The sequence below is a fragment of the Vipera berus genome (assembly GCF_964194415.1).
Source record: "Vipera berus genome assembly, chromosome: 5".
In the NCBI taxonomy this organism is placed as follows: Eukaryota; Metazoa; Chordata; class Lepidosauria; order Squamata; family Viperidae; genus Vipera; species Vipera berus.
Window position 1 is genome coordinate 45,633,230 of NC_138207.1, and position 14,180 is coordinate 45,647,409.

General features: G+C 37.1%; 1 protein-coding gene across 1 annotated transcript in view; it reads left to right on the forward strand.

Moving 5' to 3' along the window:
* Nucleotides 1-14,180, forward strand: part of HPSE2 (heparanase 2 (inactive)) — a gene marked incomplete at both ends in the record, with an annotated part of 163,477 nt that overhangs the window by 19,762 nt on the left and 129,535 nt on the right. Inside the window, one exon of the mRNA XM_081330114.1 lies at nucleotides 7,968-8,129. Within this exon, the coding sequence (XP_081186240.1) occupies nucleotides 7,968-8,129 (162 nt within the window). The remainder of the gene's footprint in view (nucleotides 1-7,967; nucleotides 8,130-14,180) is intronic.

Below are 14,180 nucleotides of genomic sequence, written 5' to 3' on the forward strand. Positions count from 1 at the left end.
ATTTCTTTTAAAATCTCACTTACCAGCATTTTTCCCCCTAATGTCTTTTAGAATTACCATGACCCATTACTATCCTAAAGTCACTGTAATAATGATGAAACAGTACATTACTAGGGGATTTTTTAAAGCACAGGACAAATAGAAGAAAGACAAATGAGTAATTAAAACAATAATATTTCTGGCAAGGTTCAAAAAAAAACCCCTGTTTATGAGGGAATAATCATTTTATTATTTTAGAATTCATTGTAAAAGTTTAAAAACATATTAGAGAAAGTAGTAAGCTTTAACTCAGTTGAAGAGGCTTTCATTCCTTTGGAAACTAGCTAGTGAAATGCTGGGGTTAAGCACGCAACAAACTGAAAGAGGCAGGAACACTTGAGGCACCATAACATGAAAGAGAATACTCTGGAAATGGAACAGTAAGATGCAGGGCTTTTTTTGTCATAGAACGCTCAGAATGGAGTTCCGGCACCTTTTTTTGATGGAACCTTGTAGGGTAGGCAAGGCGGGTTTGTATGACGTGTGTGAGTTCCGGCACCTTTTTCTTTTACAAAAAAAGCACTGCTAAGATGTACTTCACTTATTTTGACAGTGAGTTGGGGATTAACAGAGACAATGCCTTAGTTTGTTCCTTCCAACAACAGTTGCCTGCTTTAATAATAATTTAAATTATTATTTTTAGTATTTATTTTCACTATTGCATTGAAATGTTTTCTATATTTATATTGTAATTTTTTAGCCACCTTGAAATATTTAATTGTGTATAACCAAGCAAACAAATAAATTACTAAATAAGGTATAATATTAAAATTAAATGATAAAACAATAATCTGGACGCAGTAATGTTTGCTTGTTAGCTTTCTTTGGCCATAACTGCTAATTTAAACTCGGGTTTTTGAAATATATTGAAAATATAAGCTTTTTAATTTCTAGGAATTTTCATCACGCATGAAGAAATAAAAATGATGGGGTATAAAATTGTCATTTATATTGCACCTGAATTCAGCTGCATCTGAATTGGGAAAAAAGGTCTAATAAGACTTCAGCCCAGACCTCATGAGTTAAACTCTAGTCACAATTTTCATATCTGCCTTTTCTTCAAATTATTTTGCTAGATGAAGTAGTCTTGAAAATTAAAAAAAACCTTACATGCTGTTCTGCAAATCATGAATTGGCCTTGCTTCTCTTGATCATGTCACTACTATTGATAAATCTTAGGATTGCATTTGGTCTGGTTGTTAGTTGATTTGTTTTGCAACTACATCAGGTTGCTGGCTCATGTTCAGCTTGTGATCCACCAAGACACCCCAGACTTTTTCCAGATACAAAGTGGTCTGTTGTGATGATTTCTTCTTTCAATATTTTATTGGAAGAAGTTTTTATTTCTGTTTTAATTGTTATATTGCTTTAATCTTTGTAAATTGTCCATGTACTCATGGACAGTTATAGAAATAAAAGGAAACAAACAAATAAATGTATTGCTGATTAATATGGTTCCTCTGTCCATAAAATTATGAGGAGTTGAGTATGATGAGGAAAACTTTACTTGCATTAGTAGCAAGTATCAAAGATACACTGAACAAAGAAATCGACAAAGTATTTAGAAACTGTATGGTTGTTATGTTTAAGAAGTCTTTTAAAAATGAATATAAAAGAGAGAACTGTCTTTTTATGGGCAAGATAAAACTGACTTACTCTATTGAGGAAACTATTAACTTGCTTTAATACTGGTTTCTAAGCTTTTTTCATATTCTAAGATAGGAACATTTACCAAAACAAATATATGCTGCTTATATTAGGATAGTTAGCATAGCATTTCTTAAACCAAAGAATTCACATTATCTGATTGTTTGCCAAAGTCCAAAAACTGAGTCACTGAACTCTCACAAACTTGTCCAGAAACCTGGGCACAAGCATAGAAACATATTTAATGGCTACAATCTTTTAAAATAGCTATTTCAAACTTTTATAACTTTCCATTTACTGGCCATCTTGTCTGATGACTAAAAGAGGGGTTTTACCGCAGCTGGATATCTTGATTCTGGTGTTGCAATAAAATACTTCCAGTATTTTCATAAGTAGAAAGGTTTCTGATCAACAAGAAAGGCAACTTAAATTTCTTTTGTCGTTTGGTATTTTTCCTAAAAGATTCAATGAAATCTTCAAACTTTTTCGTGGCAATTGTCATAATTTCTGGAAAATAATTGTAGGCATCCCAAAGGAATGCTTTGAGATGCCTACAATTATTGTAGGCCTCCAGAGAACAATTGTTTTAACAGATAAATGTATTGCCTCTATCTCAGACTACCGTAACTAATTTTTGTTCTGTTCCAATACCAATTTTAAAAATGTAGATACATTGATGTGGGATGTACTAGTATCTCAATTGAAAAGGAGATCCTCAATTAAAACATATGTGGAAATATATGGAACCCATCCTAGCAAAAGTACAGAAGATCCTTTATACCACTGCTGAAAATGGACAAAATTTCCAAACAGTTTCACTGTGACGGTCCCAAAAGTATTCAGGCATCTCCAGGGTAATGCTGAGGTAGCATGAGAAGCTTTGAACATGCTACCTTCAGAAAGCCTTACTGTTTTTTCATATTCTGGCCTTAGAGTTGTAATAGAAAGATAGCCCTTCATTTTTCCAGTTTACGAAGGTTGGGTTTGCATCCTGCAATTAGCCGCAGCTCATCTACCTGCCACATGGGTGTGCTCCCTTCATATTCATCTATGAATCTGCAGTACAAATAACTTCAGAAGGATGACTGTGCATAGTCTTCCTGATTATTCAAAAATATATTGTAACCAAAACCAACAGCAATTTACTCCAGTCTAGTCTACAGAAGTAAATCTGTATTATTTTTCTCAAATTGTTGCATAAGAGGATATTGAGTTCAGGATATTGTGTATGTATTCTAGATGAAATGAAAGTATCCATTTATGGTTTTAAAGACAAAACTATTATTTGACACATCCAAAACTGGAAAAGAAATGATCAGTTTAATTATTGAGAACAAACAAGAACCAACTTGTGTTTTTGAAACCATTGCTTAAAAGAATGATGTCCTCAAATTTCAGAATCATGAAAACTCCCGTCTTTCTTCATCCTGCCACAGGAAAAGGGAAGAAAAAATATAAAAAAATATTTATTCTACGATGCATAGAATAACCCAAAGTTCCCTGAGGATTGGCTCCAGTACGAGTCCAAAAGCTTAGAAGACTGCTTACTTGTACATATTTTTGTCCATGTGCACAAAATTTAAAGTAGGGATAGACAACATGAATATGAGAAAACACACATATTAATTTGCTTTCCATTTCTAAACCACATGATTTTTCTTCTCTTTCTTCTGTTAGCTTTATGTGGAAGAAGAATAATGCACACGTGGGGAAAGGGATGGAAAAGTAGAAATGATATATGTCACAATTATTGGGAAGTATGATATCTTTAAACATAGGATGAGATCAAGCATAACTGTTTGCCTAGCTTTTTCTGATTTTTCTTATGCCAGCATAAATCCCCATGTGACTTTAGGGCATGTTCACAAATCATCAGTTGTTAAGAAACAGTTATACATTGTCCAGACTAAGGAATTTACTATAAATTATACATTTTTACTATATGAATAAAAGTCTTGGTCCAGTGCTCCAATTATACAAAAAGGCAGTTCCTGAAGATCCCTGTCAGATCAAGATTATGAAGTTGCTTGTTTGTGAAAGGATTGTGAGATGGAAACGTTTAATTACAATATATTCCAGTTCCAAATGACAGTATGAGCATGAATGGGTACAGTTCTGAGTTTTAGATGAAGGGCCTCAGTTTCTGTTAAAGACTCTTCAAAAACTAGCGATATAATACAAAATACACAGAAAAAGTGATAGAAATGGCAGCCAAATCAGCATACTTCACTCTCTGAAAAACTTCAAAAACTGTACAAGGAGTGCAATACTGTATAAGAAGTAATGCCTATCAATTCTGCAACTAATAAAAGAAAAACTGAAGAATCTTCTGATATTTTAAACTTCTGACTTAGTCTAATATCATCAGTGAAAATAGTCTTGAGAGACAGGAGAAAGAATTGCAACCCATATAATACTCTGATAAATGAAATCTGAGCCCAGACCAGAAATGTAATTTGAGAAAATATCTCAGAATTGACCCTCTTTAATTTTCTGGAATGTAAAGGCAGGGGAAGGGGAGAAGCATTTGCAAACTTGCAAGATTCTATTACTGTAACCTTACAGTAAAGTAGTATTTGTATTAATGATTTTGGTTTTCTGGGCTGGACTACCAGGAAGGGTTGACAACAAGGGTTGTTCCAGTTGATAATCCCCATCTCTGGACTCTCAGAGTAACAGGGCAGCGATCCACAGTTCACAAGCAGGAGTTTCATATTGATCAAAATCCTATCCACTTCCTTGAAATCTAGAGGACAGAATTAATCCCAAATAATGTTTTAAGTCTTCATTTATTATAGCCTTGCAGAGTCAATATTTGAGTGAATGTGTGTGATTTTACTGATGAAATGCTAGTCACAATTCTTATACAGGTCGTCCTCGGCTTACAACAGTTTGTTTAGTGACCATTCAAAGTTACAATGGTATTTTAAAAAGTGACTTATGACCGCTTTTCAAACTTGCGACCATTGCAGTATCTCCATGGTTACGTGACCAAAATTCAAACATTTGGCAACTGGCATGTATTTATGTCAGTCGCAGTGTCCCAGGGTCATGTGATCCCCTTTTATGATCTTCTGATAAGCAAAGTCACTGGGGAAGCCAGATTCACTTAGCAACCATGGTACTAATGTAACAACTGCAGTGATTCACTTAACAACTGTGGCAAGAAAAAAAATAAAATGGGGCAATATTAATTTAACATATGTCTTGCTTAGTAACAGAAATTTTGGGCTCAATTGTGGTCACAAGTCGAGGACTACTTATAGCAGCATAGAAAGAAGAAAATGGTCCTAAACAAAGATGCTGCTCTGTTTGCTGACGCAATAAGACTGAAGAAGAAAGATTGTTTAAGGGCTCAAATGTAAACTCTTACCTCTGATCAAATTTGCTTCTAGTCTTCTGATACTCTTTTGTTGCTTTATTACTTGGTAAAACAAGAGGCATCCCTGGACCAGCAAAGGAGGGAGGTTCTGCTTGTGAAATGCTATGGTCACCTCTGTTTTTCAGACCTGAATTAGGCACTCTTTGAGATTGGTTTTCAGATTGCTGGTAAAACCTCCAAATGTTGGAATCCATTTAACCCGTAATGGATTTTGCCAGACCAATTTAAAGCAGAGGTCCCCAACCTTTTTGATTCCATGAACCAGTGGCAGTGGCAGCGGTAGTGGCAGCTTCGGCGGTAGCAGGGCGAGAATGATTTTGTGCATGCAACCTAAATTCCACGCATGCGCAAATGAAGCTTAGTGCACTTGTCCACTGCCCAGTTCCCAATAGGCTGCAGCCTGGTAATGGTCCGCGGCCTGGGGGTTGGAGACCTCTGATTTAAAGGATCTACCTGCCTTGTGGGGTTTGAAGTAGCAACTAATATAAGACAAACCCAGGAATTATTTGATCATGACAAAGGATTAACAATGCTGCCCTCCATTTCCAGATAATCATATAATTGCTTTGAGATGAAAACTAAATTTAATACAGTATATGACCATTCATGTATGTTAGGCTAGAAAGCCCATGGTGACCATGAAGGTCATGAAGTCCTGAATTCTACAGTACTTGAACTCCATTTAAGAGACTAAATATTGAAATCCCTCAGCACTATATACCACGGAGACTCTTGATACCTTACTGCAGATAAAGCTTACTGGCTAGGAAAGGCCTCAGTTGTATAGAAATATGAGTGGACAAGTAGAATATCCAGACTGTCCTTAAAACCCAATGTCACAAATAGGCACTCACAGCCAACACCTTATGAACAAAGCCCCTGCTTGTTACCAGATTTTGCTTTAAGGATCAGCCTCTCTTTCTTCATTCTCCCCTCCAACTTGTTGGCATCATGGCGTAGGTAGGAACCAAGACTAAGGAAAACAGATCTCAAAGAGTTTGACACTGCCTCTCTGGTAATATATGTTGTCTATGGATATAGTAAAGGTAAAGGTTCCCCCGCACATGCGTGCTAGTCGTTTCCGACTCTAGGGGCCGGTGCTCATCTCCGTTTCATAGCCGAAGAGCCAGCGTTTGTCCAAGGACGTCTCCGTGGTCATGTGGCCGGCATGACTAGACGCCAAAGGCGCACGGAACGCTGTTACCTTCCCACCGTAGTGGTCCCTATTTTTCTACTTGCATTTTTACATGCTTTCGAACTGCTAGGTGGGCAGAAGCTGGGACGAGTAACAGGCGCTCACTCTGTTACGCGGCACTCGGGATTCGACCCGCCAAACTGCCGACCTTCTGATCGACAAGCTCAGCGTCCTAACCCACTGAGCCACATAGCCTTATTATATATTAATCTGGTATTCAACAGGAGTAACTGGAGGCCAAAACTTCCAGTAATCTGGTCTTCTATTTTGTGGAATTAGATTATTGGGCTAGAAGTGAAGATCAGCTCCAAAATCCAGATTTTCTTTCCCTTGCAATAGCCTGCTTAAATCCAACAGAATGATATTCAACAGTGGCATATGCATGGTCTTGTGTCCACATAGTAAAAATCAAATACATAAGATTAATAGGTCTTATGGAATAGTTGAATATGAACAAGTAGTTTGATACAGCTGTTAAAAAGGCCAATGTAATTTTGAATTGTTTTAATATGAGTGTTACAAGTAATAATTTTGTAGTAATTACACTTCAATTGGAGTACGGTGCTTCTTTTAAGCTGTGCACATTCAAAGGGACATGGAAATGCCAGTGCAGTTCAGAAAAAAAAGAGATTTGGAAACTAAGCCCTATAATGAAAGATGCTGGGCATCTGTAGCTTCTCAAAGAGAAGTCTGAGAAGAGGTGTGTGACAGTTGTCTATAAGTATTTAAAAGTCTCTCATGTGCCAGAAAAGACAGGCCTGTTGTTTGAGGAAATTAAGGACAGAACAAAGATCAACAAATTGAAATAAATAGAAGAGATTATTAGGAGGAATTTCTTGACAATAAGTTAAGAAGTAGAATGGTTTGTGTACTGCAATAGTGAATTTCTGGGGACTCAATGATGACCTGAGAGAGATGGCTTATCAGATTTCTGAACGAAGTGTTGGACAAGATCACCCTTCCAGTTCTTACTTTCTATGATTTTATGATTCAACAGAATTTACCAATATATTGTAATGCAATGTTTTAACAGTGAGATTTCATTAAAATGGATGACGAATTATCAGTACAGCAAATTTAAATATTCTTTCACTGCCTTCTAAACCATTTTTAAAAAAGTATATTGATTATATTTATATCCCATTCTTCATCCAAAAGTGAAAAATAGTGTATCCGACACTCCCTTCCTCCAGGTTTCTCTCACAATCCTGAGGGATAGTTTGGATTGAGAGATGGTAACTAGCCCCAAATCAGCTACTGAGCTTGCATGATTTAGAATAAAATTGAACTTGCCCTCCCAGTCCCAATCCAAGATCTTTATGTAAGTCTATACATCAAATCTTAATCTAGAAGTTCATGTTTTGAATGTTTTAAAATCCTATTTTGTGGCTTATGTTTCTTACTTTTATCACTGGTAAGTTTAACAGGACAGATGTACTCTGTGGAACAGATCATATTAAAAGTTGTTTTAGGAAAAAACTTTTCATAACAAAAACGGCAGGAGTGGCAAGTGGCCATGTCGTCTTTCAGGGAAATAAGTCTAAAACACAAGATTACTTGGAAAGAAACTCAGATGTCCAAGGTACTATAAGAATAAATTATCCACAGTAATTATATTATCTGGTTTTAGAGTAAATTTTGGCTACTTTGGTAAGTTTGGAAGTTGACTGTGTGACATGTTTTCTTTTTTTACTTGTGCTGCAGACATTATTCGCAGTGATATTGCACTGGATAAACAAAAAGGCTGTAAGATTGCCCAGCATCCTGACATCATGTTGGAATTACAAAGAGAAAAGGCAGCTCAGATGCACCTGGTTCTTCTCAAGGAACAATTCTCTAACACCTACACAAATCTCACACTTACAGGTAAGACCGCAAGTTAAGGATCATTATTCCATAGAAACTGTAGTAGAATATAACTGCTCATGTTTCATGACAAAAATAAAAATAAAACTCTTAATGAAAGCCTACTGATGACAGACTAGCAGGGAATACCAGAGAACTAGGCTAGACTGGAGAACTGAAAACTGCCCCAGAAGAAGGCAGGGGCAAACCATTTCTGTTCTGTTGCCAAAAAAAAAAGAGTGGATCTATCCATAAAGTTAGCAGTAGTTAAGCTTGACTTGAAAGAGAATTTATTTATAGCTCTGGGGCCATGGGAAGATTCTGTACAGATAGCACAAAGCCAACTGGAATGTTGTACACAGTAAAATATGGTCATGAGTTTGCCTCCTTACTTTGCTGGCAACTTGAATATTTATAACAGTAAGAGAATTTATCCAATATTATAGAAAATTCATATTAGAAAAGGACATATAATTGGAGGGTGCACAAAGGGCAAATTCTCCTATCTGGAGAAATTCATACAATAGTCATAAGAGGCTTGGATGCCTAACAATTTCTCCTGGCATTGTATCAGGAAGACTTGAACTTTGGCTGTCACTTGGGTTCCCTTAGTGGAGCCATGATAGCAAGACTTATTAATTATTATTTAAATATGAAAGCAAAGAATAATTGCACCAGAAACTTCAATTTTTGTTCATATTAAATTCATTAAGGTTATGTATTTTTTGGAACTATTATTAATTTATTTTATTAAGTTTCCATGGTGCCTGTCTTGCCAAGGTGACTCTAGGCAGCTTACAGTCATTCAATAAAAATATCATAAAACATTAAAACAATATATAAAGACCATGAATTGAAAATTTAGTTAAAATTCAATTGGCCAACCTAGAGAGGAAGGAAGCAAAGTGTGCCTGGGGAGAATGTAGAGTCTGTCTAATCCATGAACCAACTCCAGGATACCACTTACTCACTGGGGCCCCAAGCCAGTTGGCAGAGCCAGCCTTTTCGGAAGACCTAAAGGGGTGTGTGGACCTCATCACAGGGGAGCAGGATGTTCCAAAGAGTGGGTGCCATGGCAGAAAAGGCTCTTCTCCTGCCATCCAAAATTCCTTGACTGACTGGAACCTCAACATGCCTCTGCTGCCAGCCTGAATGAGATGGTTCCTCAGATAACCTGGACCCATGCCATGAAGGGCTATAAAGGTGATAGCCAACACATTGAATTAGACTTGGAAGAAAACTGGTAGTCAGTGCAGCTTGCAGAACAATGGTGTATTGTGAGCCACCCTTGAGCCTCCAAAAAGTGCCAGTGCAGCTGTATTCTGTACCACTTGAAGCTTCTGGATATTCTTCAAGGATAGCCAGTGTAGAGCACATTAAATAATCCAACTGTGAGATGACCAGGGTTTGAGTGGCTGAGCAGAGGGACTCTCAGTCCAGGAAAGGGTGCAACTAGCACACAATATAAAATTGCGCAAAGATTCTCCTAGCCATGACTGCTACTTGCTCATCAATCAGGATTCATGAGTCCAGGAGAACCCCCAGTTTGTGCACTGGGTCCATTTGGGTAGTGCAACACCATCCAGAATTAAACATGTTAAGGAAATCAAACCTGGAATGCATCCAAAGCCACTCATTCTTACCATGGTTCAGCCAAAGTTTGATGTCTCCCATCCAGACCTTCACAGTCTCCAGGCACCATGAGAGGGCAGTGAGAGCATCGCCTCGGAATGGGATAACTCACCACAGCCAATTTACCATGGCCAACTCGCCATGGCTAACTCACTGTGGGACCATTCATCATGGACAACTCACTTTGGGACAACTCACCACAAGACAATTTAACAAATAAAAAAGTTAAATTAATTTCAATGGAACTATGGCCAATAATAATAAAATAAAGTCAATTCAGAAATACAAGAGTTATAATAATTTTGACAAAAATGTGGTCATCAATAATAAAAGTAACTCAATGAAACAATTAATACAGCCTTGAATTGTCCTGTGGCGAGTTGACCTAGACCTGCATCACCTGGCTCAATTCCAAACACATTTTGGATTTCCATTTTAAAAATCCTTTAATCAATGTTCTGCATTTTGAAGAATCATCCCTTATTTCATGCATATCTTAGATTTAGTGTAAGAACACATACCTTATTTATTTTCAGTATTGGTTTATTTCCAGAATATGTTCTTGGGATAAGTAGATTAGTTTTTTATATGAACTTATCTAAATATAGATGCAGCATTACACTTAATTTTTTTAAACTTATTAATAAATAGAACATTTTTATGGTCACTTGTAAGACGACAAAGACTTTTGGGATATGTGTATGAGGGGTAGAGTGACTTTAATTTTCATTTAATCTTTGATATAAAATTATTTTTTAAAAAATAGTTATAGCTATTTTTCAGCAGTTTTCATGAGAGAGATGGCACTGAAATTGCTTCTCTAAAGGGTTAATTACTACTTCTTTTTTTAAAGGTCCTGATTGCAGAGACAGAGGGTGATTGGTAGAATGTAGTAGAAATGTATATACATTTATATGTGTCTTTGCCCACACAAAGTGAATCATGGCAGTACTGAAAATAGCAGTCTGCAAGGTTTTTTTTTAAATTTTTTTGTAAAAGCTTTGTCCTCTCTCCCTGTTTCAACAAAAGAGATGCAGCAATTACTAAATTTGGTGTCCTTGAAGCTAAAGGAGCATGTGCACTTTGTGTGAACCCAGTAAATATTAAAGAGCAAATATAAAAGAGATAATGGCCCAGATGGAGCAGAGTGGCTGTTTCTATTATGGGTGTTGTTTGAATTATCCATTAAATCGATGGAATGACTGACAGGCTGTGAAAGAAAGATGCAAGGTGCTTGTAAACTGGGTATGTTCTGCCCTGTCAGTGAGAGAATAGAAGGGAAGGATCCAGTTTTTCTATCTCTGGCAAGTGAGTGATACTGAAAAGCCTACCAAGCTCTGTCCAGTGTTGTTGCCATATAGTGGAAGGAATGTTGCACGGATGCTGAATTGTGGTGACATGTACTTTATTCTGATAAACATGGCATCCCACCATGTGGAGAGAAAACAGAAACCAACTGAGGCTAAAGTCTTGTTTCAGTGTTCTGAGAAAGAGATATAGCTGTGGTAGGGGCCTAGACTTGCACGTGGCAGATGTTAGGGCAAGTTCTCTTTGAGCCATTTCTCATTCTCAATAGTACAGTTCTCTTGACTGTTTAAGGGACGCGGTGGCTCAGTGGGTTAGGATGCTGAGCTTGTCGATCAGAAGGTCGGCAGTTTGGCGGGTCGAATCTCGAGTGCCGCATAACAGAGTGAGCGCCTGTTACTCGTCCCAGCTTCTGCCAACCTAGCAGTTCGAAAGCACGTCAAAATGCAAGTAGAAAAATAGGGACCACTACGGTGGGAAGGTAACAGCGTTCTGTGCGCCTTTGGCATCTAGTCATGCCGGCCACATGACTAGAAGGAGACGTCCTCGGACAAGCGCTGGCTCTTCGGCTTTGAAACGGAGATGAGCACCGGCCCCTAGATTCGGAAACGACTAGCACACACGTGCGGGGGAACCTTTACCTTTTTTTACTTGACTGTTTAATTGTACTTGAGCCCTTGGAATCTCCCCTGACAACTTGCTTATTCTTCAGTAAATAAACTGACCCTCAAAGGGAGAGTTGTTCCCTCGTACACTGTTCTCCAAAGCAGTTTCAAAGAGGCCTAGAACATTGTTCACATTTTTCTTTGGACTTGTTGCCTAAAAGCACCTGGTTATTGTAGTGTCTTGGCCTGTTACAATATGTTAATGGACAACGTAAGAAGTTTTCTGTAAAATACGACTTACTCAAAACTGGGAAATTACGTCCCATCTCCTTGAATGGGGTGTATATAGTCTGATAATGATTAGGAAGTTTAACCTCTGATTTCACAAAGGTATTTGAGCCTTAGTTTCTCAGAAAGTAAAGCATAATATTTACTTCTAACTAGTCAGAGCGATGTAAATATTTCTCTTTCTGGTGATGGATTCTGTGTATTGGTTGTGTGATGAATCTGAGAGACTATGCACCAAGACAATTACACCAAAGCAAAACAAAGGACAAGAAAACAAAACAAAGAAAGCAAGATAACAATGGTAGATTTTTTTTCTTAAAAGAAGAGGTGAGCAGTGGAGCAATCCAGGCTTTTTCTTTGCCAAATAAACAGAAGGACAAGAAGATAAGAGGAATGAGAAGGAGATAAGTGGGCTCTCAATTGTTTATGCCAATACCTATGTTATAGAGCAGTGATGGCGAACCTTTTAGAGACCGGGTGCCAAAACCGCAACCCAAAACCCACTTATTTATCACAAAGTGCCAGGGCCGCATCAGCATTGTGGTGCCCTCGGGGGTGGGATGGACAGGGAAGCGTCTCTGAGTGCTGCTTTGGCACACAAAAACCAGGGGTGCAAAAATGGGCCACCGTGCTGCAAGATGCAAAAATGGCCGCCGCCACACCACGGGGTGCAGATACAAGGCGCTGCACCGTGCAAGAACAGGAAAGGGTTAGTTAGTATCACGCAGGCACTAGCCCCGCCCCATTTGCAGCCCCTCCCTTTTCTTCCAGTCCACCAATCGACAGTGGTTGGCCACCACTGTTATAGAGCAATTCCTGAGCAAAAATGAACTCTCAGGGTATTTCAAGAGCATTAAAACTAGCAATGTTTACTAATTGTTCCTACATATGGTTTGAACATCTTTCTATTGATCTCTCTCTCCATCCATCCATCTTTATTGTTTACAATAAAAGAATCTTTAGTTTAATTTTTAATTTTAACAATTAAAAAATTTAAAAGTACAAAGTAAAAGTACAAACTGAAGGAAAAAAGAAAAATATCTTTTATATTTATCAATAGTCACCAGTTTACTAATCTAATCTGTATTATAATATGAACAGTGCAAATATTATTGTAAGATATAACGGATCTCTGCCATACTAACACATATTGCTGCATCCTTGGATTAATAGAAAGTATTGCCTTTCTATTAACAAACTCATCACACATTTCAGGCAAACATTCCTCGACATTTAGAATAATTCCACTTTTCCAATTTACTAATATTTTATGCCATTACCTAAGATTGATACAACTACAGTTCCATATCTAATCCAAATATAATTCAACATTACATTAACATATTTAGTATTTAAAGATATTTCCATAAATGTTTAAATATACATTAATACACTATCCCAAACAGTTACTAAATGATCACAAGCCCATATTGTATGGGAATACCAGCAAAAAAAATGATGTCTATCCTTTCACTTTTGTTCATATTTTAATACATGAAAAACCATTCCTTTCCTTGTTGGTAAAGTAGGGAGGTGGAATTATGACAACTGAATTCTAATAGTACATCTGAAGAGTACCAGTTTTTGAAAAACATAACTTGAATTAGAACTACTGAAGTCCTTTGAAATTACCACATTACTAAGGATTGTTGGGAAAATGCAGCCAAGAATGATACCAGCACTTTTCCTAATGATGGGAAAGAGTCACTTTGTGGCTTCCAAATTTTGGCTGGTTAAAAACCGTACTAGGTATCATCTTTCTATTAATAATTTGTAATTTTGGATGTTGTTGTTTTCAATGTTTAGATATTTATGGTGTGTTCTAGCTTTCTAAAATTTTCAAACCTTGTGGTGCTAAACTGACTATTCTTACACATATGGAGATTCAGGAAATTAAGCACAAAACATGATAAACATAAAGGAAAGATGAGCCTTTGAAAGAAGTTTCTTTAAAGGCCCAGAGCAGGGAATAATGGAAAATAATTATTAAAAAGATGAAGTAACAGCATTTTAGAAGGAAATTAGTGTTTCACCATTAAAGAGAAGTGAGAGGGTACATAGACAGATAAAGAAACAATGAGAAGAAGCTGTTACATGTCTGACAATAGAGTAAGATACACCAGTGAGAAGGTGAGGAATCAGGCTATAATTTATTTGGAAAGCTAAACTTGAGAATTTAAAAATAGGCATGTAGAAACTAGTTATTTATACCTGACATAAAAGGGTGTTATACCCCCTGGAC